The sequence below is a fragment of the Miniopterus schreibersii genome (assembly GCF_964146895.1).
Source record: "Miniopterus schreibersii genome assembly, chromosome: 9".
NCBI lineage: Eukaryota > Metazoa > Chordata > Mammalia > Chiroptera > Miniopteridae > Miniopterus > Miniopterus schreibersii.
The window spans coordinates 78,989,556-79,012,104 of NC_138118.1; the positions used below are offsets into that span (position 1 = coordinate 78,989,556).

A 22,549-nucleotide genomic window follows, 5' to 3' on the forward strand; every position below is an offset into this window, starting at 1 on the left:
ACTTTCTTTACCCCCTGCACTGTTAATGAGCACTTGGGTAGTGTCCAGCTAGGGGCAATTACAAACGGACCTGCTCTATTCCTCTTACATGTACATACATGTTCCTAGCAGTGAAACGGCTGGGTCATAGAGTATGCATATGTTCAGCTTTAGATAACACTGCCAAGAAGCTCTCCAAGCACAGCTCCGCCAAGCACAGCTCTTCCTCCCGCACGTGCTCGCCAGCACGTGGTGTTTCCCATCTTTGTGATTAAGCTTTTCTAGCGAGTGTCTCCTGGTTTTACTCTACATCCTGTGATCCATCAGTGGCTCTCTCATTTCTGTGGCATCCTAGGGATGAATTCAGGTGAGGAGCCAGATGCCATGGATGGATGGATGGATGGATGGATGGATGGATGGATGGATAAATAGATATTATTAGAAATTGGCTCATGTGATTATAGAGGCTGAGAAGTCCCAAGGTCTGTAGTCAGTAAGATGAAAAATTGATGTGTAGTTTCAGGCCAAAAGCTGTCAGGCTTGAGACCCAAAAAGAGTTGTTGTTTTAGTTTGAGTCCAAAGGCCTGAAGAGACCAATGTCCCAGCTCAAAGCAGCTGGGCAAGAAGAGTTCCCTCTTATTTGTGGGAGGATCAGCCTTTTTCTTCCATTCAGGCTTCAAATGATTGGATGAGGCCCACCTGCATTAGGGAGGGCAAGTTAATCTCATCCAGAAACATCCTCATGGACACACGGAGGAAAATGTTTGAGCAAATGTCCGGGCAACTTGCTGCCCAGTCAAGTTGATACATTAAATTAACCACCACATCTTGTCTGCATCCCCTCCTTTTAACTGCTGTATAGTATTCCACCGTGACTATATATATATATATATATATATATATATATACACACATACAGTTATATTTTATATCAATGAAAAATATGTATTATTTTATTTAATATTATGTTTGGAAGTTTTATCTATAATGTTATATTAGCTGCAGGTCATTCCTTCTCACACTATTCCATTGTGTGACCACATCGAAATTTATTTATTCTGTCTACTGTTGACGGGCATGTGGGCATTTTCCAGTTGGGAGCATTTTGTTGATATTGTCACCATAACTATTTGAGTTGCTTCTCATTTGTTGCTAAACAGTGTTGCAGAGGCAACTTTCTACATGTCTCCCATATACATACATAAATGCTTCTCTTCAGCAGCCACAGGTCAAAAAATGACCATGAGTGGAGAGAAAACTACACATTCAGAAAGCTCTCTCTCCACCTATTCCCCGTCCGTGGCATCTACCATATTATCTCGCTCCACCCTCACCACAGTAGGACTTAACCAGCATCAGTCCTCGCGCAGAAGTGCCTCACCGATTTTGTTTATTAATGTCTATTGACGTAAAGCACACCTACAAACAGTGCCTGCATTTTAAGCGTGTAGCGCAGGGCATTTTCCTAAATGGAGCACACGTAAGTAATCCAGATAAAGAGCTGGGGACTCTCCACCACGGAGAATGGAATGCTGCATACAGGACAGGTGACTTCATCTTCGCCGGTGCTGCCAAATTGCCCTGCAAAGCGACCACGTCAACTCTCTCACACAGGAAGTGAAAATATACCCATTTCTTGTCATCTCTGGAACACTTGAGGCGGTCACACCCTAGTTTTGCTCTATGGATAGGCAGAAATTCTGTCCTATTGTTTTAAGTTGCTTTTCCTCAATTTTTAATATTACTGAGCATCTTTTCGCGTTCATTCGCCGGTGGGCCTGTTTTCTGCTCACCTCGCTGTGGGGTGGTCCTGCTCTGACCCGCTCTCTGAGCGCCACAGCTGACACGTGTTTCCGCACAGCTTCCCCTCCGTGCCGCGCTTCGTTACATGGCTTAGCGCCTTCCCCCCTCCAGCACGCGGCACGCTTCCCGGGCTCCCTGGCCACGCTACAGCTTCCCCGGGAGCCTGCACGAGGACTGCAGCCTCTTAGGGTCATCAGGACGCCTGCTGCCTCTAAGGCCAGGTGTCACTGGCCAGTGGCTGCGGGTATTGGGCTCAGGGAGCGCTTTCAGTGTAAGTGGCCAGTACTGTACGTTACAATAAAGGCACCACTGTCCAAGAATTTCCAAAGACACGGGTCATCACCTCATTCCCATCGCCAGCTGTGGGGCCTGGGACAAGTCACTCTGCTGCCCAGAGCCAGACTTTTCTGGTGTAAAATGAGAAATACCCTGCCTACCTCGCAGGGTGGTTTTGGATATCAACACAGGACACCGAGGGGCTTAGAGTATTTCCCAGGCACCTGTCCCCGTCGTCACAAGCGACGTGGCTCATTGAGAAACGCAGACCGCAGGCTTCTCAGAGAGCTGCCCTGTGCAAAGCTGGGGTGGACCCGTGGGTGCGAAACGCAGCTGTGCTGTCTGTTTGCTCCAACAACGTGCAGGTACTAAGTAAACGGCTGGGTGACGATTGTAAGTCAGAAGGCAACCTTGGCTGAAACAAAAGCATAATTATGATGGGATTTCAGGAGTGCAAACATGACCTGAATCCATCAACCTGTGATTAGTCCAGATTCCTCTATTGCTGAAACTGTAGCTAAAGGGTGTGTGGGAGGGGGCCCTTCGGGAAGGAAAAGCACAACTGGGCTGCCCAGGGAGCTGCCCCTCGGATGGGGCGCAGGCCCGGGCGGGACTGTGGGGGAGCTGAGGCTGTGCCAGCTCCTGATCGTGGCTGCTGAGGAGAGAGCAGCACGTGGGTCCTCCCTGCCGTCAGCAGAGCTGAGCTCTTCAATGAAGTGGGCTCCGGGAGGGCTCTGCCTCTGCTCAGCGGAGCTCCGGCCAGAAGCCTTGGGAGGCAGGGGAGGTGCAGCTGCTGCCGGGCTCTCGGGAGGACCTGGACTCTCTCCCTTGGCTGTGGGCTCGGGGACCGGGGACAGCTGGGCTCCACGCCACCCAAGCCATGCCGGCCAACCTCACAGAGGGCAGCCCCGATGCCAACGGGACCGTGCAGACGCTGGATTCTCACTCGGCCGTCTGCTTCCCCACAACTTTTGCAGAAGGAGTGGAAGAAGAGGAGCGGGGGTCCTTCTACTCCTCCTTCAGGGTAAGTGTCCCGCCTCCCCCTTCCAGGCGGATTTTAAATAACGGGACAAGTGGAACTGAAGAGACCTCCTGAAAGTATAAAGAGCCAGGATTGCAGAGGGGGCAGTTTCTTCTCTTAAAAGAATGAAATAGAAAACCAAGCTGGTGAGCTAGAGCCGCAGGTTCTGCACACCGCGCAGGGACCTGTTTTGTAGTTTTTTATGAATAGGGGTCTTTTTTTTTCCTGCTGCTGGTGCTGAAAACGTGTGAATATGAGTGGATGATTGTTTAAAATTTCTCTCCTTTCCTTAGGCGCAAGTATGTTGAATTCATCCTATAGTCATGCTTGAAATGTCTGTCTTCTAGGGGTAGTGCTGTGAGTTTTTTGCGGGGAACGTCAGAGGGGTGTCATAGCCCACATCCCCCGGGGACAGGAGGTGCCAGGGGAGACGCAGGCCCAGGAAGGAAAGAAGGGACACACTTTCTTTACTGATTCTTTGCACTGAGTATCAGTTAAAAACAGACTCTTGGACTCTGGGTGGTGTGACTGTTGGCAACAAGTGGTCTCCTAGAACAAAGGCATCAGAGTTTGGTGACTTTCAACTTGAAAGGATGCGGGGGCCACATGGGGGAATTGATCCTCATTAAGAATTGACACTGCTCCCTTCTCTGCCACAAGGCTGTGGTCAGGGCCAAACCGGGCAGCAGGAAAACAACAGTTTCCTGCTTCTTGCGGCAGGATGCCTGAGGTGTTCAGATCATTCCACACGCTGCCCATTGGCACATCCAGTCATTGCATCAATTCCCAGGTCTCAAACGGGTCCTTTATACCCACATGGAAAACACTTGAGGAAAAACTCTAGCAGTTTTTTTTTTTAAAAAAACCCTCTTGGTGTTCTGGAAATAATTTGGTTTTTACCCAACAAGGTAGGATTACTGTAACATCCCCCTTCCTCCTGGAGCTTTGCTTTCCTGCAAGACTTTCAGCAGGGAGCTGTCTCTGGGGCCAGGCTTGAGCTCCTCAAGGCGAAGACTCATCGCAGAGCAGGAGTGAGTCACGCAGGCCGGCGGCGGGGACCCAGTCCCTCCGAGCCACCTGGTAGAGCAGGAACACGCCCAGCCCAGCCGCCAGCTCCACGCAGAAACGCACGGGGAAAGCGGGGCGAGTTGCCATTTACCGACGACTGACAATCCCGCCCGTCAACTGCCGCAGACCCGGAGCCTCTGCCCTGGAGAAGCGGCCCGCGTGCGCTCGGCTCTGCCTCCGCAGCCTCTTTGATATTTATAGGACGCGACAGCAAACAGAGCGAAGAGAGCCCGGCCACCGCGACAGGGGAATAATGGGCAAGAAGGCCTTTGTTCTGAGACGCAGGCAGTAATCACTAGAGCTGGCCCTGGCCCTGGCCCTGGCCCTGGCCGGGCGCTCAGCTGGTTAGAGCGTCGTCCTGACACGTCAGGGTTGCAGGTTTGATCTCGGGTCAGGGCACGGACAAAAACTCACCCAATGAATGCACAGATACGTGAAACCACAAATCCATGTTTCTCTCTCTCTCTCTTTCTCTATCTTTAAAAAAAAAAATCACTCTCAGCCGAAACCCTGTTTGCCGTTTTTTAAAAATTCAGCTCCTGAAGGGATATTTTGACTCTCTGGACAAACAAATCGCTGCCCACTCCCCACTGGGGTTTGTACTCTGTCCTGGCAACGTCGTCTCCGGGCACCAACAGGAATCGCCTTGTTTCTCTCTCATTCCTGTTGACATGTTTGCCATCAAGCAACTAGATCGCTGGAGGAGGGAGGCAGGAAGAGAGCAGGTCAGGCGCTCACAACGTTCCATCTCATTTTTTGAGAGGTGAAAGCATTGACTTAAAATAATGATTGTTTTTAGTTCCACACAATCCACAGTGGTGTTTTGGGGAACCCAGCTGAAATGTCTCAGTCTAACTTTCTCCACGGCCCCCTTGGAGCATAAGCAGTTCTGAGGCTCTGCTGATGCAGAAACAGTTCTGATAAAAGAAAATTAAAACACCCTTGTTCACAGGGATGCTTTTATCCCACATGCAGCTCAAGGAGAAAGTGAGAATTGTGCTTGCTTACTGTCTGTCAAGCATGGCCTTTTAATCCCCGTTGCCTTTACAAAAGCAGTTCAAATATTATAAAAATAGAAATGGCAACAGCAGTAAAAGCAGCAGAACTAATAACAACAGCAACATCCATCCATCTCATTTGCTGTGGGCTTTCTTGGTGACGGGAATCCTTGTAAATGACTTCTGAGAAATATCTCATTTAATTCTCACAATTCACAGGAATATCCTTCCACCTGGAATTGACTTCCGTTATCATCTGTGTTTATCTAAGTTCTACTCACTCTTTAAGGCTCCTTGTAGGTTGCTTCCTCCACGAAGCCCCCCTGGACTTATTCCTCCTCTGAATTCCAGTAGTGCCGTGGCATGTACCTCTCCCCTTGTGATAATCCAAGTCTGTCTTCATCTGCTCTTTCAATATCTGTAACAGTCATTAAGCTCCTTGAGTGCAAGCAATGCCTGATGTTTGTTTCAGATTCTCTCCAGAAACCAGCACCACCCTGGGCATACTCGATAAACATTTACTGCAGAAACGAAGTGTGGTGTTCTGTTCTCTCAGTTGCCTACATGTTGTCGTACGGGGAAACAGAAAGCTTGCTTTCCCCATGAGGGCGGTGGGGGTCTTATTAAACAGGCCAGCCCTGCCTGGCCTGGCCTCTACCAGCTGTACTCACCGAGGCCCTTCTCTGCAGGCTCATTCAGCACATCCCCATCTGATTTCTAAGCCAGCGTGCCCAAGGCAGGTTATAGATTCCGGTGGGTGGGGTATGGAATTGTTTATGGCACCTTGGACTGGGACCCCTTACCTGGTTCAGCCCAGGGGAGCCTGTACCCACTGCATTGCAGCCCTACCTAGATTCAGCTGTCTTGCCTCAGCCACATGCCTGGGTTTCTAACTTGGTTTCCTACCCAGCACTCTAGTTCTCCAAACCCCAAAGCTCTCTTGGCAGAAGACAAGGTATCCCTGTCTAGATCTTACGAGCCCCTCCCTCACAGGTTAGAGCCTCTTTACCCTTCCCATCTCCACCCCCAAATTCTTGCCCCGCTTCCCCCACCGCTCTAACCTACTCTGCCACCCTAAGCATGTCTTCAGATATCAGCAGGGGGCAGGGGTGAGTTCACCACTTTCTTCCTCTATCATGAGCTTCAAGTGACTAACACTCTGTGGTCAGTCCTGGGTTCAAGGTTCTCGGTTCAGGCCCTGGTTTCCTTCCCAGTTTTCAATTTCTCATACTTTCAAGGTCCCATCCAGTTCAGTTCCTCAAGTCCTAAACCTCAGCATTAAGGAATTGCCTGGGCATCAAGAATCTACCAGAAGTTTCCAAGGAAGATGGGACCTGTCTTGTCGGAAAGTAAACTGGGGACCTGAATAAAAAAACTGTCCCAGTGGAAGACAAATATGGAACAGTAGCCTCTTCATAACAGCCTTTAACTCGGCCGGGGAATTCGCTAGCAGTGAACTCAAATCCCAAATCTCTGATTCTAATGATGAGAAAATGAATTCAAAGTAACCGAGAGGGAAGCCCGGCTCCATTAGTCACTTGCTTATGTTATAAAATAATGCAAATGAACTCAGTTTTATTGCTCGTAGGTGAGGGGAGAAGCATGAACCAAGACTGCTAGATATTACCTAATGCTAATCTTTTATTAAGTCTCCTTTAGTGAGTAGTTACAAACGGCACCCAATTAGTCTAATTGTTTGTATGCAAATGATGGCTTCTAAGCGCTTGAAGGTGATTGGCCACCGTCTGGCGCCCCTCCCCCCTGCCTGCTGCCTTCCTGTTCATTTCCTAACGCATCCTTCCCCCATTCACGTAATGAACGCAAATTCCAGTCCAACCCTTGTCCCAGTTATCGCACCCTGGGCTGCAAGCAAGAACCCAGCTTAAGGAGTTTAAGTCCCCTGTGCGTGCTTCTTGTCCCTGTATCGGGGCTGTAAGGACTCACTCTCCCTACGGGACCAGCAGTTTCACCTTCAGTGGCTGTCACTCAGACTCCTCTCTGCCCACCTGCCTGCCCCCCGGAACCCTCCTCTTCTGCCACCACACCCCTTTGGGACTCGCGTGTCTCCATTCCTGCCCTGGCCCCCAGGACACCGTCAGTGATGTCCTTCCTGGAGCCCAGGAGCCCCGGGTCCCCTCAGCTTCCCGTGTGTCTCCCGCAAGTTATAACAGGGGCCTTGCACTCCCATCACGCATCTGCACCGTCTTATTGGTTCCACTCAGCATGTTCGTTTGGAGTTTCCCCGGTTGAGTCCTGCAGCTGTTCCAGGGAAATCACTGCTCGTGTCGCTGGGCCAAAGGGTTAGTAAGGGCTGCCCTTCACTGCCTGCGCCCGCCACCCAGACCTCACGCTCCACTCCCGAGTCCCCGACCCTGGCAGGGCCACCGTGCCTGACTTCACCCCGTGCCCTTGAGAAAGGCTCCGGCGTTGCTGGCTGGCCCCACGAGGATGCCGTGCAGTTGCCGAGCTCGACACCCGAGCTGTGAGAAAGGAAAACTCTATCAGTTACATTTCTCTTTGTGTGACTGATGCATCTGGTGGCAGGTCACATATTCTTAGCTAATCTAGAGTAAGCTCAGTCATTACAGAGTCTTCGGCCTTTGAAGGGTTTTCCGTTGTCCGACTGGGGAAGCGTGGGAGCCGCAGGCGGTGAGGGAGGGTGGCTTCTGCTGCGTGATCACCAGTGTGGCCGGAGGAGAGAGGGCCAACCCAGGGAGGGATCTGAGCAAGGTGGCATCGGCCGAGATGAAGGGTCCTTCTGGCCTTCAGAAGTGGGCATCCTGGTCCCCACCCAGCCCAGGCCAGGCTTGCTCTGCCTTCTGCTACAGCGCCCCTTTGTCATTCCTCCTTCAGGGACACGGGTGGTCACAGCTCCCTCCTTCCCTCTCTCCGTCCTGGCTACGTTTCTGCGTCCTTACTGGGAATGGGAAGTTTCACTTCTCCACTCCCAATTCCAGGCAGCAGAAAGCTAAGTGGGGTTGCCTCTGGTTCTTTCTGTACCCACGTGGCCATCACAACCGGACAACTCTCACACCACAACAGCTGGGGAGATCCCCGGGGCTGCCAGTCCCGGCTTCTATCCACAAGCCCCCTTCCTGCCCTGAGCCCCCACACTTAGCACTGTCATCTCCTCCTCTCTCTCTGTCTTAACCTGTGGAGGTGGCAATATAATGTCCTCTCATCAGTGTCCCCTCTCGTGACATCTGTCCCACCGTTGTACCCCCCAACACTCCCGTGTCCCTTAGCCTCTTCCTCTGTCCTGGGGAAACTGACCACACACCCAAACTTCTTATTCTAGGCTCTCTGCTCTGAATGCTCTCAGGAGGGAAAGAGCCATTTCTCCCCACGCCTTTAGGACTCCCTCCAAGAGGCATCTGAAAGCCTGAAGATGGCTTCTTTCTCCTGGGAACGGAGTGTGAAGATTTTCCCCCTCAGGGCACATGGAGTTAAGCTCTCTGGCTGCCAGGCCGGGGGAGGTTTTATCAAGGAAGCAGAGAGAGACATCCATTAATGCTCCAAGATGTCCCCCTGACATCCTCGGAATAATTTCCTGTTGACGTCATGGGCCAGAATGCTTCCAACCATGAACTTGAGTGGGCAGGATATGTGACTTTATTTTTCTGTAACTGCATTTGGCTTCTCTCTGGGCCTCTCAGTCCACCTGATTGTAGAAAATGTAGCCTGGTCACCCCCAGGTGTAAACTCAGGCTCTCACATCTTCGTCACTTTAGGGAGGCACAGATCTGACACCACCCTGCTGGGGCCAAGTCCCAGCGCCACCAGCCTGGCTACGTGACCATTGCAGTCTGCTTCTGCTGGTGCCTCGGTTTATTCACCCACAGCCAATGCTAATAATCGATTGTTCCTGGGAGGGTGGTCGTGAGAGGTTAAGTGCCCCAACGCTTGTGAATGAAGCTGCTAAGAACAGCGAGTGACCTGAATGGACGGACTCAATCAGCGTGAGCTCTTATACCCCCAGGCACTAGTAGTTCCACTCTTTCCTCAAAGCTACTTGCTGAGAGGCCACGAGCTAGCATTGTCTGCATGCAAGAGCCTCTAAGGACTCTAGGAGAGGTCACTGCAGGGTGGGACTCTCCAGAATGGCTTCCATGTGCATGAGGTCCTCAGACAGTGGTGGTGAGTTGAGCTGTTTCTTTTCTTTCAATTGGACCATAGAAAATGTAGAATAAGATATTTAGAGAAGATTCCATTTCTTACTTTATCATGCAGATATAACCTCTGATTTTTATCTAGACAATCGTAATGGCCGGCAAAAGGAAGGGCTATTTAAAGCGGTAAATTATGCCCTAGCCAGAGAAAGAATGGGCTACTCTGCCAACAAGACTCTCTAGGCCATGAGAAAGCAAAACCACCCAAGGTCACCATGGACATTTGCCCACGGAGTGACAGGTGAGAGGTGGGGGGCCTGATGTCCCATCCTGGGCGGGGGAGGCCTCCAAGACTCACACGGCACGCAGGGGACCTGGGAATGCAGGCAAGGGAACGAGAAGACACAGGGAAACCAAGACAGATGACCAACTGTGTGAACTGGGTGCACACTAACTCATGAGCCTTTGAAACTCTGCTGACCAACAAGCACCCAACTGAGACGCACAGGAAGTGAGGCCAAGAAGAGCAGCAGTTTAGGGCATTGGGGCTTGTGCGAGGCCCTCTCCGCCCCTTCCCCTGCCTGTGCTCCGCCAGATGTTCGGCGCCCTGCCCCTGCCTCACATCTGCATCTGCTTCTGCTCCTCCTCTTGCTAGCCCCCGGGTTTCTCTGCACCCGCCGCTGCTCTGGGAATCGCAGGTGGAAAGATCAGGCTGAGCTGAGCTGAGCTGAGCTGAGCTGAGCTGAGCTGAGCTGAGCTGAGCCTTGGGGGGGGGGGTGCTCAGTGACTTTCCACTGTTTATCAGCACCTCTGGAACAAAAAATAAAATCCCACGGGCTTATTTTTTAATTATATGGATCATCGGGGAGAATAGTTTCTTGATATTTTTATTCCGTAGTAATTACCTCTGTTTCTACTGCCTTTATAGAGATCTGAGCCTAATATGAACCAGATGTTAGTTTTCTATATTTGAAGGGTCTAGAACTCAAATAGCAATTTCAGTGTTAATCCCAGTTCTGGGTACACAGCAGATGCTCCGTTTGTTTGTTCAACAAATATTAATTACTGCCTGGACCTGGAGCCCAGTGGGGTTTCAGATGATTTCTTGCATCTCTGGTCTGGTGTTTTATGAGAATTCAGATGGAATCCCTGAATGTAATTGCCTCGAAGCTTCCGATACATCCTGTTTGTGATCAACCCGGAGGTCCTCTTGTGATCTAAGAATGAATCCCCAAAAGGGGCTCATGTTACAATGAATGTGGGACACTGGAGTTTCTGTTTCGGGGGAAATCCGAGGATCCACTAGTGATCAGGAAGCTGGATCAGACAGTTATGCAAAAGGAGTCCCCTGCACCCAACTGTGGTTGAAATGAGAACAATTAGGCCACAGGCGGGAAATTAACATTGCTCATGGACGTGAAAGATGACACATGGCAGCAGTGACGAAATACTCCAGATCTTATGCTCCTAACCCTTTCCAGTCGGAGCAGAAAGAGCTGATGTAGTTATTTAATACGTCCTGGAGGTGAAACTAGGAAAGAAATGTTAGGCAGCAAATGGCTTCCCTGTTCAGCCCCAGTTTGAAGGAAGTAAACCTGTTGTCTTCTGTCACCTATGATGACAGCATTGAGAGGTAGGGCAAAGGCCATCCTGGGAATGAAGACAATTAAAGAAAATTTCAGATGGGGAAGAATCTTTTCTCTTGGTAGCAGGCTCCTCTAACTCAGGACGAAGACCCAGGGTGGACTTTTCCCTGTTTTTTAAATGGTTGGTTCTCAGGACACTGGCCCCAGTTCTCATTTATATACAAGATTTTCTCTGCTCTGTGACCACACCTATTGATCAGGGACGGCCCCATCTGTCCTCTGCCTTCACTCATACTTTCGCCAGGTACCCTGTTTCTTTGCTTGGTTATTTCTACTCACATTTTCAGGCTCAACTCATATATTAATTTCTCCAGGACCTACCTTTGGACCAGCCATGACCAGACTCTTTTCAAGTTCTCCATTATAATAGGCCACATTGAAATTTTCTGTCTACATATATGCCTCCACCATCAGACTATGAGCTCCTGTCTTAGCCTTCCTTCCATCCCCAAACTATTTTGAACTTGCTACTAGATTCTCAATAAATGCCTGTTGAACTTAATTATACAGAACGCAGAACAGTATAATAATATTCACAACAATATGGTTTCAAGGACAGTTTTCCCACCTCTGGCCTGAGTATCATCCCTAAACCGCAACGTATATGCCAAGGCTCTCCCTCAGGAGAAATGCCTCCCCCTCTAAGACTACCTGAGAGTCCACAGGGTGACTTAGTCCACAACTCCCTGGAACCATCTTGGGCCACAGCCCTGCTGTCAACCTCGACAGATCCAGGCTGTGACAATACCTCCAGCCTTATTCATGTTTCTGTTCTCCATGCAGGAGCCCCTGCCAGCTCGTCCCACCAGCCCCTAGCCAGAGGCTGCCACCTGCATCCCTGACCTGGATGCCTGTAATGATATGAAAAGCTTTACCGAAATATAAAACCTGAATTCACATCCCCACATATATATAGCTTTATATCATTTTTACTTCTGGTAATAGTAATCCATTAAAATGTCCTGTTATCTATTTTTTATAATTGAATATTTGAAATAAAGACTACCCTGGGTAATTCAAGATAGGATTACCATAGCTCTAGGTAAAGCAGTTAGAAAAGGTGACTGCAGATAAGAGGGTCTGATGACAGTAATTCAGCTGTATTTGCGACGATGTCTCCCAGCTGGGTTCCTGGGAAGGGTGGTGAAGATGCGGATTCTCAAAAGGGGTGTCATGGGGAGGAGGTGGTCATGGGATGAATCCAGGGCGAGCCCTCCCGAGCAAGCCCAGCCCTCCCTCTGCCTCCCGCGTGGCCGTTCCCGGTTGCTGCCCCCTGGCAGTGCCTTCTGAGGTGGCAGGTGGGTGGGCCACAGGGAGAGGCTGGGGCCGGCTCCTGATGAGAGCTCCCATCTGGTCCGACGTGCTTAGCTCCCGGGGTTCGCCAGGGCCCCTGCCTGTTCTCACTCCCCAGGTGTAATGGGGAGTCCTAAGCTCTGCGGTCTGTCCCCACCTGTCTCACTTTAACTCGCGTGTTCTCTGTGTTACGTGCTGATTCGTCTTCAATGGAATGGGACGTTTTCAGATCCTCACTCTTGATATTTCCAACCCACCTCTGCAAATGAATGAGGCTTTGAGCAGCCGCAGGGGCTGGGTGCTGTGAATGACAGGCGGCACCCAGGTCCGGTGACAAGGCAGCACAGCTTCTCTGCCCGCTCGCTCAGGACAGAGGCTGAATTATAACCTTTCTGAGACTTCATTTCCTCCCTTGGGAAGGAAGATGTATTTGCGCTTTCCTGTGTTTGAGGTGTTACCATCTTCGACACAACAGAGATGACAATCATCATAAAATGAACCGTGGAAGTGTAAGGGGTATGGAAAGCTCTGTGGTCCCTGGGCAGATGGTGTCGCTGTATCCTGTGTGACATGCAGGATGACTGCCGTATGGAGGCCACACGTGGCTCCAGTGTCCGTCCACTCAAACGCATACTGAGCATTAACCTTTTGCTCGGCTTGGGGGAACACAGTCACAAAACTGACCCAGCTCCCGAAACCCAGCTTCACAAAAGTCAGAAGAAAAATCTAAAAGATCTGTTTCCCACTTGAAAATTGAAAGTAAATGAGGAAACTTCACCAACTCCAGCCCCAAACTGGAGCAGAAAACCAGTACAGCAAGCAAGGCATGGGCTTTCCAGTTAAGCAAAGCAATATTCCAATCTCAGCCGCATCCCTGATGAACCAGGTATACCAGCCAAGTTAGTAACTTCTCTGAGCCCCACTTCTTCCCTAAAAGACTGAGGACAGCGACATCAGCGACATCTCATTGGTCAGGTTGTTAGGATGAAATGAGCAGTAAGCAAAGCGTCTCAAACAATGCTCAGCACAGGGCAGTCAATCAACAACAACACTTATCGATCACCTACTATACAGTGCAAACTGAAGAAGTCAGGTGCTAGATTAATGGAGTCGCTCCAATAATGTTCCTGTTCATTGCAATGATTGTTAAAGATCCTTTAGACATATTATCTCCCAGTTTCCAGGACTCCACTGGGAAAGAGGGTCAGCATTCCTTGGGTTTGGGGAACCTACGCCTGACCCATCCACTTCCAACTAGAGTCACCCAACTAAATGTCCTGTGTTTCCCGAAATATTCTCATTTCAGATAACCTTGTCTGTGGCACTTCTAAGTGCCCTTGTACTTGTCACTGACCCCACAGCCTTCCTACAGATGTTTATTAAGCACCTTCCGCAGGGAGCGGTGACCCAGACCCAATGCCTGCCCTCATGGGCATCCTTTTGGCCTTGGAGACATATCCCTCGGAGTCAAATCCCAGGTTCCCGTGCTGGGGCGGCACCAGCAGCATCCAGAACACGGTACTTCGTCCCTCCGAATCCCACGTTGGGATTGTCTGGTCTGCAGACAGCGATGCCACGGCATGGCCTCAATCACTTGAGGTGGAAGACGAATCAGCCATGAATCCACAACCATGTAACCGCGTAGAAAACACCCTAGTGTTTCATCATTGAACAACTCCCAGCTTCCTCTGTTCTACTAGCATTGAGCGCCTGGCTGGAATTTTTTCTCCGGCCACCACCAGGGAGCAGTTCACCCCCAACTATACTCTGCGGTTGGACAGGGTGCCTGGGTGGAGGGGGGGGAAGGTGGGCGCCTGTCAGGCTCGGGTGAAACTCCAACAGAGAACAGGATGAACAGGGCGAAGCTGAGCATCGTTCTTAAAAGGTTGTGAGTTACTTATAAATACACGTCTCACACCTACGGGCAGCCCGCGGAACTAAGGCAGGCGACAGACCGCTTTCATTGTGTGCATGCTACGCTTCAGACGCGTCTAGAAATCTCCATTGTCATCACCGTATATATCCATCCCAGGCATCCCGAGGCAGATTTTATTTTTATCTCCATCTTATAAATGAGAAAACAGGCTCGGGGAGGTTATCAGCAACACGTCCCGTGCCTAGCAAGTAGCAAAGAATCTGGTTCCAAGTCAGGCCGGTGATGAAGCCACTTTTATACCAAATCACTCACCTGGCTGCGCTGCTCAAATGCCTCTGACCTTTTTTCCGCAGTTCCCATAATTTTCCAAGTCCTCGCGTTACCCATACAGTGGAAGGTCCCTGCTTTATTCAAGGTCAGGTGATCGTGGGTGTTAGTCACTCTAAATGCCTTCAGGGCAGCGTCACAGGCTGGTGCCTGACCGAGCAGCTAGCTGGGCGCCGCAGCGCAGCCAAGGGGACCTGCAGGCCTGACCACCCCGGGCCTCCTCAGGCTCGCCCCCTCCTCTGCAAACAGGACCCGCTCCTCAGGCCTCAGTCTTAGACTCGGGCATTCTTACCGGGGCCCTGCCCAGGCCTGTTGGGCTGAAGTCTCGTGGCTTTCCATTTGGGGCCTGCCTCTGGATCCAGGGCCCCAAGCTTCTGATCCCCAGCCCGGCCCTGTGTCCAGTCCATCGCGGCGCCCTGACCCTCTGCTCATTCTGGGCGATGGACTTTAAACAGGTGAAAACTCCGTTTGAGGGAATCATGGAGAACTTTCTGTGAAAGATGTGGCATTTTAAATAAGTAGCATTCCTGCTTTCCCCCCTGATTTTTACTAATTATGCATTATTCAGTAGAGCTTTAATATTACTATAGCATAAAACTCTGTAAAAAGAAAACGATAACCCATAACCACACTAGCCTACAATAACCACCACTGACCTTTTAGAGCACTTCAGTCTTTTTCCCACACGTATAGTCACACCCAACATGGAATTTTATCATGTTTTCCCACTTCTCGTTACGAGCATTTTTGATGTTGCTACATAATCTTTCCGGCTGTCATGGTTCATAGCTACATAATTGTTCGCTGAACTGAAGAGTTTTATTAACTTTACCATCCTGTTATCTTTAAGCAATGCCTGATTTTCTTCTTAATAAATGTGCACATCTTTGCACTGTAGTGGTCTTTTCCATCCCTTGGATTCTGTCACGTAGACTTAAAATTGCTTGGCCAAAGAATGCATGCCTTTGGGGGCTTCTTGACATAGTATTTTTAAAGGTTGCATCAATGTCGGTGTAAACAAGGACCAGGGGCCTTCGGTCTCTGGAGGGTGGAGCTTTGACAGTGGGACATGAGGCCAGAAGGAAGACCTTCCAGCGCCGAAGCCCGAGCCTTGCGTTCTGCAAAGTCCCCGGGTGCCCCAGGTGACTGGTTTGTGTCGCTCACATTTCAGACCGAGCAGCTGATCACGCTGTGGGTCCTCTTTGTCTTCACCATGGTGGGAAACGCCGCTGTGCTGTTTTCCACGTGGAAGCGCAAGAGGAAGTCGAGGATGACCTTCTTCGTGACCCAGCTGGCGGTGACAGGTAGGCCGCTGCGCGGGGCAGGGACAGGAAAGCGGCTGCGGCTGTGGGAGGCCTGAGGCTTCTCGCCCTCAATTATTTTCCCAACAGAAACGGTAGACTGTCCATCCAAAAGACATCAGCAAATTTGGGAGTAATTTCGATCGGGACCTAAAACCCATATTTGAGTATTTCTTCCAGCAAATGTAACACATTGAAATATCTGTAAGATTCCATTACAAAAATAACTCACTACACAACAGAGTTGAAAATACCAATATCAGTGCCACCAAAGGGTTCTAGAAGGTTCCACTCTCCCTATACACAGCAGCCTCCACAGTTCACTAAGGTGATACGACCACATCATACCTATGAGCTTACAGGGGAGATCCCAGAAAATGGACCAGAATGATCTCTACTCAATAATATGAGTGGTATCTCAAGCACTTTGCAGATTTAAGTCCATGGGCACTATGTTTGAAGTGCAAGTGACATGCAACACCACTGCTGGGCTTGCTATAAGGACATAAGATGATAACCAGGATCGGGATGCTTAAACGCGGGTTTGGGGAACGGCCAGTGTAGCTGAAGTATGAATGCATAGTGCCCAGAGGGGGAACAGAATGGCCTGTGAGGGAAACACCCCCTCAGAGATGGGTCCAGTTCAAATGGGTAGGAAAACACCTCCAAGGGGAGAGTCTGATTCCGCTGATCAGAGGAGGGAATGTGCAGACGAGACTCCTGGAGGGTCCAGCCTAAGACGGGCTTGAAGTCCTGAGCTCTGGGAACAAGGTGGCTGTCATGTGAGTTGAATTTGAATCAGACTGTAGGGCAAATGCAAAAATAAGTATTAAGTGCTAACAAGAGGCGATGGAAAGTGACTGTCAGAAAGGGCATCTGGTGCACTCCGGCCTTGTCGGGTTGCACTGGGTTGCAGTAATGGCAGTGGAGAGTCTCTGGGAATTGTCTTGAGCCACAATATATGAAAAATACAACAGTGCAATTGCCAAGAGAACCTCGGCCGCGCAATGTTGGTAACCTGAAAACCCCCTCTTACAAAGAGCAGCAGCCCATCTGCCCGAGCTGGGCTCCAGCGACCCGGGTTGAAAACAAGGCCCTGCCTAGAAGTATAAAGATGGCAAGAGGGGCCCTAAGAGGAGCCCGAGTCACGAGGTGGGACTTGTGATGGGAGGAAGCTACTTCCATCTTCCCTGCAAACGGGAGCCCCATTTTTCATTCCTAGGGTTTTAAGAGTAAAGGGTAATCAGGACTATCCTGCAAATACTGAGATGCAGAATCCCTGGAGGGTATAATAACTTATTTCATTATCTTTCTTCGATTACCATGTTGCAACTCACATTCTACACAGACGCGGTAAATGAGTTGGAATCAGATTTAGCCACACGTACATAAGATCCAGAGAATGATGGTATAAGGATTTGTTTTTATCTCAGGTAAGGAATTCTAGAGATAAACAATCAGGGTTCATAATGTGTTCCTTTGTCATGGGGGACCCAGGCTCTTCTTTATTTCTACTCCATGAAAAGAAATTCATCCTCAAGGTCAGCTCTTGGTAAAGAAAGTTCTTGGTTCAAGGTGGCTGCTGGAATTCCTGCCATCACACCCACATTCTAGTCAATGGGAAGGAAAAGAGAAAGACAGACAAGAGGGGCCTACGCCAGCTACCTGCCCTCTTAGCTGGCATTCCTACCACTCCAGCCCCTTAACTTTTGCTTGCATTTCATTTGCCATTTCTAACTGAAGAAAAAGTTCTGTTTGTTTGTTATTTGCTGTTTGTTTTTAACCCATTGGCCACAATAAAATCAGGTTTCTTTTCGTAGGAAAGAATGAGAATAGAGGTAAGGGGCAGTCTCTGGCATAGCGTGTCTTTCCTACTTCCATTGAGAAGGGAGCTTAGACAAAGGATGTCTGTTGACCACCCATTCCCCAACTCTGAGGATGCTTCCTCCAGGGAGCCACGCTCTCTTCTTCTGGCCTTTTCTCTCAGCAGACTGGTATCTGCCCAATCTCCATACACTGGAGTGGCCCATTAGATTGCTTCATTATGTAGGGAAATTATTATTGGCTGTTTAGATTTTTCCAAAGTAAATTTCCAAAATAAACTTCTCTCTGGGCAACTTTCAAAGATGCAATACAGTATTGTTTACCATAGTCACTGTGGTATACTTCATATTGTCAGCTGTTTATATTTTTCCAAAATAAATTTTACTATTAAAACACATCTACGCTACGATGAATATTCTTACAATTAAATCTTGTGAGCATTATTTATTATTTAGGAAAGTTTACAGACGTGGACTTACTGCCAGGCTGGTGTGGCTCAGTGGCTGAACATCAACCCATGAACTAGAAGGTCACCGTTTGATTCCCCATCAGGGCACTTGCCCGGGTTTCAGGCTCCATCCCCAGCAGGGACCATGCAGGAGGCAGCCGATCAATGACTCTCTCTCATCATTGATGTTTCTCTCTCTCTCCCTCCCTCCGAAATCAATAAAAATATATATTAAAAAAATAAATAAAATAAAAAAGGAGCGGACTTACTGCATCAAAGAAAGACACTGGTGTGGCTTTCAAATTGGCTGATGTCTTTTTAGGTCACCGAGGACTCAAAGATCATGAAAAATGTCATAAGACAAATGCTCTAGAAGCCACCACCAGAGACGCAGAGTCTTGTTTTAAAGCCTCCCTGGCTTGCAATGCTTACAGAGCCCTTACCGGTTTCTTCAGGGCAGGGATTCTCTCTGCTTATCCGTTAATGACACTTACACACATACTCAAGTATAATTTGCTTATTTTAAAAGGAGCATTTTCTTCCATGGCAGCCAGTGTATCGGAGAAGAATCCAAACCTAATTTGTCTTCTTTTGTCCCACGGCGATGACAGCAGTGCTCGTGCATTTGTGAAAACAAAGAGCACACCACTTACCAGAACATTTGGATGGAGGAGGCGTTTCAGTTTTGCACCTGTTTTAACTCACTTTCCCCTTCTCCACATTTCTGACCCATTCAAAAACAGCCTCTCTCCGAATTCTCTGTATCCAGTTGGGATTTCAGCTGTAGGGTTACTCTTGAGGATAGAAGGAAACCAGAAGATCTCCAAGTTGCTATTTCTGCTACTTCCACAATTTTAGCACTTTTGATTCTAGCGATTTTCTGGATGAATTTGATGACTGTTTATATTGATGAGCTGAAGTGCCAATTAAAATTTATTAGTCATTTATCATCTTCAAGACTTGTCTGTTTTATTCGAATACAGTAAAGAAGGGGGGCTGATGAGAGTAACTCCCAGGGAGCAGTCAACAAAGGAAATTTTGGGCACGCACCCAAATAACTTCCTTCTTCGGAAAGGGCCTCATCTTCTCATATTAGTAAAAGAAATTAGCTTTCCTCAAAGCACTTTCTGGACAGTAATTCACTAATGAACTGAGGAATTCTTCACCCTCAAACCCTCCCACTCATTATCTGAAAACAGAAAGTTTTGAGGCTCAGCGAGGGAGGTGAGGCCAGGAGCGTGGAGGTCATGTGTGGAGTTCAATGCCACTTTTCGGTGCTGATTTCATTCACTTTTTTCCCCTGGGTTTTTAAATTACTTAATTCCTTAATACTTAATTCCTTATTTATTTTAATTCTGCTCATTCATTTTTTTCACTTTCATATTTTTTACCGGTATTGAGATAAAGTTGACATAGAACATGTGTGTAAGCTTAAGGTGTCCAAAGCAATATGTATATATTAAAAAATGACTACCATAATAATTTTAGCTAGTATCCATCCCTTCACATAGTTGCAATTCATGTGTGTGTTAAGAAATTTTTAAAACTTTTCTTTGAGCTACTTTCAAATATATACTACAGTATTGTTTACTACGGTCACTGTGTTATAGTTTATATCCCCTGAACTTATTGATCTTATAACTAGGAGTTTGTACCTTTTGACCAGCTTTACTGATTTCCCCTAACCCCCACCTCTGGCAACTACCAATCTGTCCTCTGTTCCTATGAGTTTGGGTTTTTTTTAACATTTCACATACAAGTGAAATCACACAGCATGTGTCTTCCTCTGTGTGACTTATTTCACTTGGTATACTGCACTCAAGATTTATCTATATTGTCATAAATTGAGATCTCCTTTTTCATGACTGACTAATATTCCATTGTATATATCTACCAAACATTTTTTATCCATTCATCTGTTGATGGGCAATTAGGTTGTTTTCATGTCTTGGCTACCGTATACAATATTGCCATGAGTGTGAGGGTGCAGATCACTCATGAAGATGGAGATTTCACTTTATTCAGACACATACCAAAGTGTGAAATTGTTGGATCAGATGGTAGTTCTATTTTTAATCTTTTGAGGAATTTCCATACTGTTTTTCCATAGAGGCTGCACCAATTTACAATCCCACCAACAATGTCTGAGGCTTCCTTTTTCTCCACTTCCTTGCTAACACTGTTCTCCCTTTTCTTTTGTTAATAGCCATTCTATCACATGTGAAGTGATATCTCATTGTGGTTTGATGTGCATTTTCCTGATATTAGTGATGTTGAGCACCTTTCCACGTACCCGTTGGCCATTTGAATACCTTCTTTGGAAAAATGCCTATTGAGGTCCTATGACAATTTAAATGGATTATTTCTCTTTTGGTTATTGAGTTGTATGAATTTTTTATATACTTTGGGTATCAATCCCATATCAAATCGATGGTTTGTAAATATTTTCTTCTGTCTCATAGATTGCCTTTTCATTTTGTCGATCATTTCTTTGGCTCTACAGAAGCTTTTTAGTTGGATGCAGTCCCACTTATTGATTTTTGTTTTTCTTGTTCGCACTTTGGGTACCATATCCCCAAAATCATTGCTAAGACCAGTGTCAAGGAGATTCCCCCTAAGTTTTCTTCCAGGAGTTTTAAGGTTTCAGGTCTTAACATTTGTCTTGAGTCTATTTGGAGTTGATTTCCGTGGGCAGTGTCAGACAGGGGCCCAGCTTCCTTCTTTTGCACGTGAATATCTGGCTTCCTCAGCACCATTTAGTGAAGAGTTGTCCACTGAGTATTCCTGGCTCTCTTGTCAAATATTAGTTGACTGTATATGCGTAGGTATATTGAACCCACAACTCAAATCTCCATTGATGCTGCACTGACTCCGGAACTTTAAGCTACAAAGGAGAAGTCTAAAGGCAACCTGGGATTTCTTTCTTTATAAGTTATCAAATGCTATCTTTTGTTTCTTGATTTTTTTTTTTTCTTTGAGGATTTATACTTTTACTTGGTTGTATCTGTTTACTGGTGTGTTTGAGATTCTATTTGCCAAGTAAGCTCTTTTGATCTGCAGATTAAAGTGATTTCTTAGCTCATTTTATTCATGTCTGGATATTTACTGTCTTCCATTTATTTGGATCTTGTGCTCTGGAGCACTAACTATTCACACAAACAATGGTCTTTCTCTGTCATCAGTTAAATACCTTGGCCCTACAGTAGGAAGAATTATTTAAGCTTTTCCTAACATTTATTTGATTTTTATTCCACTGTTCTTAACAACATTAACCCTCCTTTTATCGTTTCTAACCATCTTCCAAGTTGCTTTCCTGTGGCCGCCTCACAGCACTCATTCCTTATGCCGTCTAGTGCTTTTCAGCTTCTCAGTATTTCTTTCCACAACTACCTAATGTCTTATTACCTTACCTTTCGCCTTTTATTCTGTAAAATGTGAAAAGAACACACAACATACCGCTTCCAATTCAGGCATGTTTCCCGAACTGAAGTGGTTTTTCGCACATATTCTTTCCCTGGCGCCCGGGGCTTCCTCTGCTCAACGCTTCCGAAGCCCCGCTCGGTGCCTCACGCACCCCGACGCCTCGCTAGCTGCCGGCTCCCGAGCCGACGCACGCGCCTCCCCTTCGGCTGTCCCCGTGGTGGCTGCACCAGGCCACCACTGCCCCTCCGGGAAGGGGCGATGTGTGTCCACAAAGGAGACCCACTGATCTGCAGCAGGAGCGAAGGGATCGTCCTATCACCGCGGGAATAATTTCACAGAGAGGAATGAGCTAGTCTCTGAGGAAGGCTTTTCCTTTTCAGAGAAACTGGGGTTCACTTTGTCCCCTGCCTCTGCTCCACCACTAGCAGCTGTGTGGCCTGGGAAAGGCACTCGCCTTCACCAAGCATTTGTTCTCCCCAGGCAGCAGGCCCCCACCTCTCCCCAGCCCCTCCCCTGAGCCGTCCTAAGTCCCTAATTCCCTGTGTCCAAAGCCCTTGCTACTACTTGCACCTAGAAAGGCTACTTTCTGACCAAATCTTACAAGTGTAGTAGGCCTGTCAGGAGAGGACTATTCCTAGTTCTTTGGGCCTTTCCTCAAGGTCCTTGGACCAATTATATGATGACCTCCCTTCCAGGAGAGGAGAGAAAGCAGAGGAAGGGGGGAAGAAATGCACCGTCTGTGAATTACCTATTTCTAGATTCCACTGTTTGTGACTCAGCTGCCCTTCATGTTTCCTGCACTGAAGTCTCAAAGGCCATGAACAATCAGAACCTTTAGCCATTAAGACAAGGACCTTTCTATTTGGCCTGATATGGGAGCACTAAGAAGTTCCCCTTGGTCTGTGAACAGCTTCAGCGGGGAGACATTAATTGGGGTCTACTGCACACAAGGTTGTCTTCTAGGCCCGACAGGGAAGAATGACATTAGTAGAAAATAGTCTTTCACCTGGGGACTTCCCTATAGCAGGGAGAAATCAAAGTTTTCATTCAACTGACACAAGACAGAGGAAAATGTCATGAGAAAAAAAATCCATAAAGGCCAGAGCTAAGAGGGTTTCAAAAAAGGCAAAATTATATTCTCATAGGGAAATCAGAAA

The 22,549-nt window shown here is 48.0% G+C and overlaps 1 protein-coding gene across 1 annotated transcript in view; it reads left to right on the forward strand.

Annotated features, from left to right (window-relative positions):
• Window positions 1-2,774: 2,774 nt before the first annotated feature.
• Window positions 2,775-22,549, forward strand: part of NPSR1 (neuropeptide S receptor 1) — a 77,918-nt gene continuing 58,143 nt past the window's right edge. Inside the window, exons 1-2 of the mRNA XM_081146937.1 lie at window positions 2,775-3,082; window positions 15,568-15,700. Coding sequence (XP_081003063.1) covers window positions 2,939-3,082; window positions 15,568-15,700 — 277 coding nt within the window. The 5' untranslated portion in view covers window positions 2,775-2,938. The remainder of the gene's footprint in view (window positions 3,083-15,567; window positions 15,701-22,549) is intronic.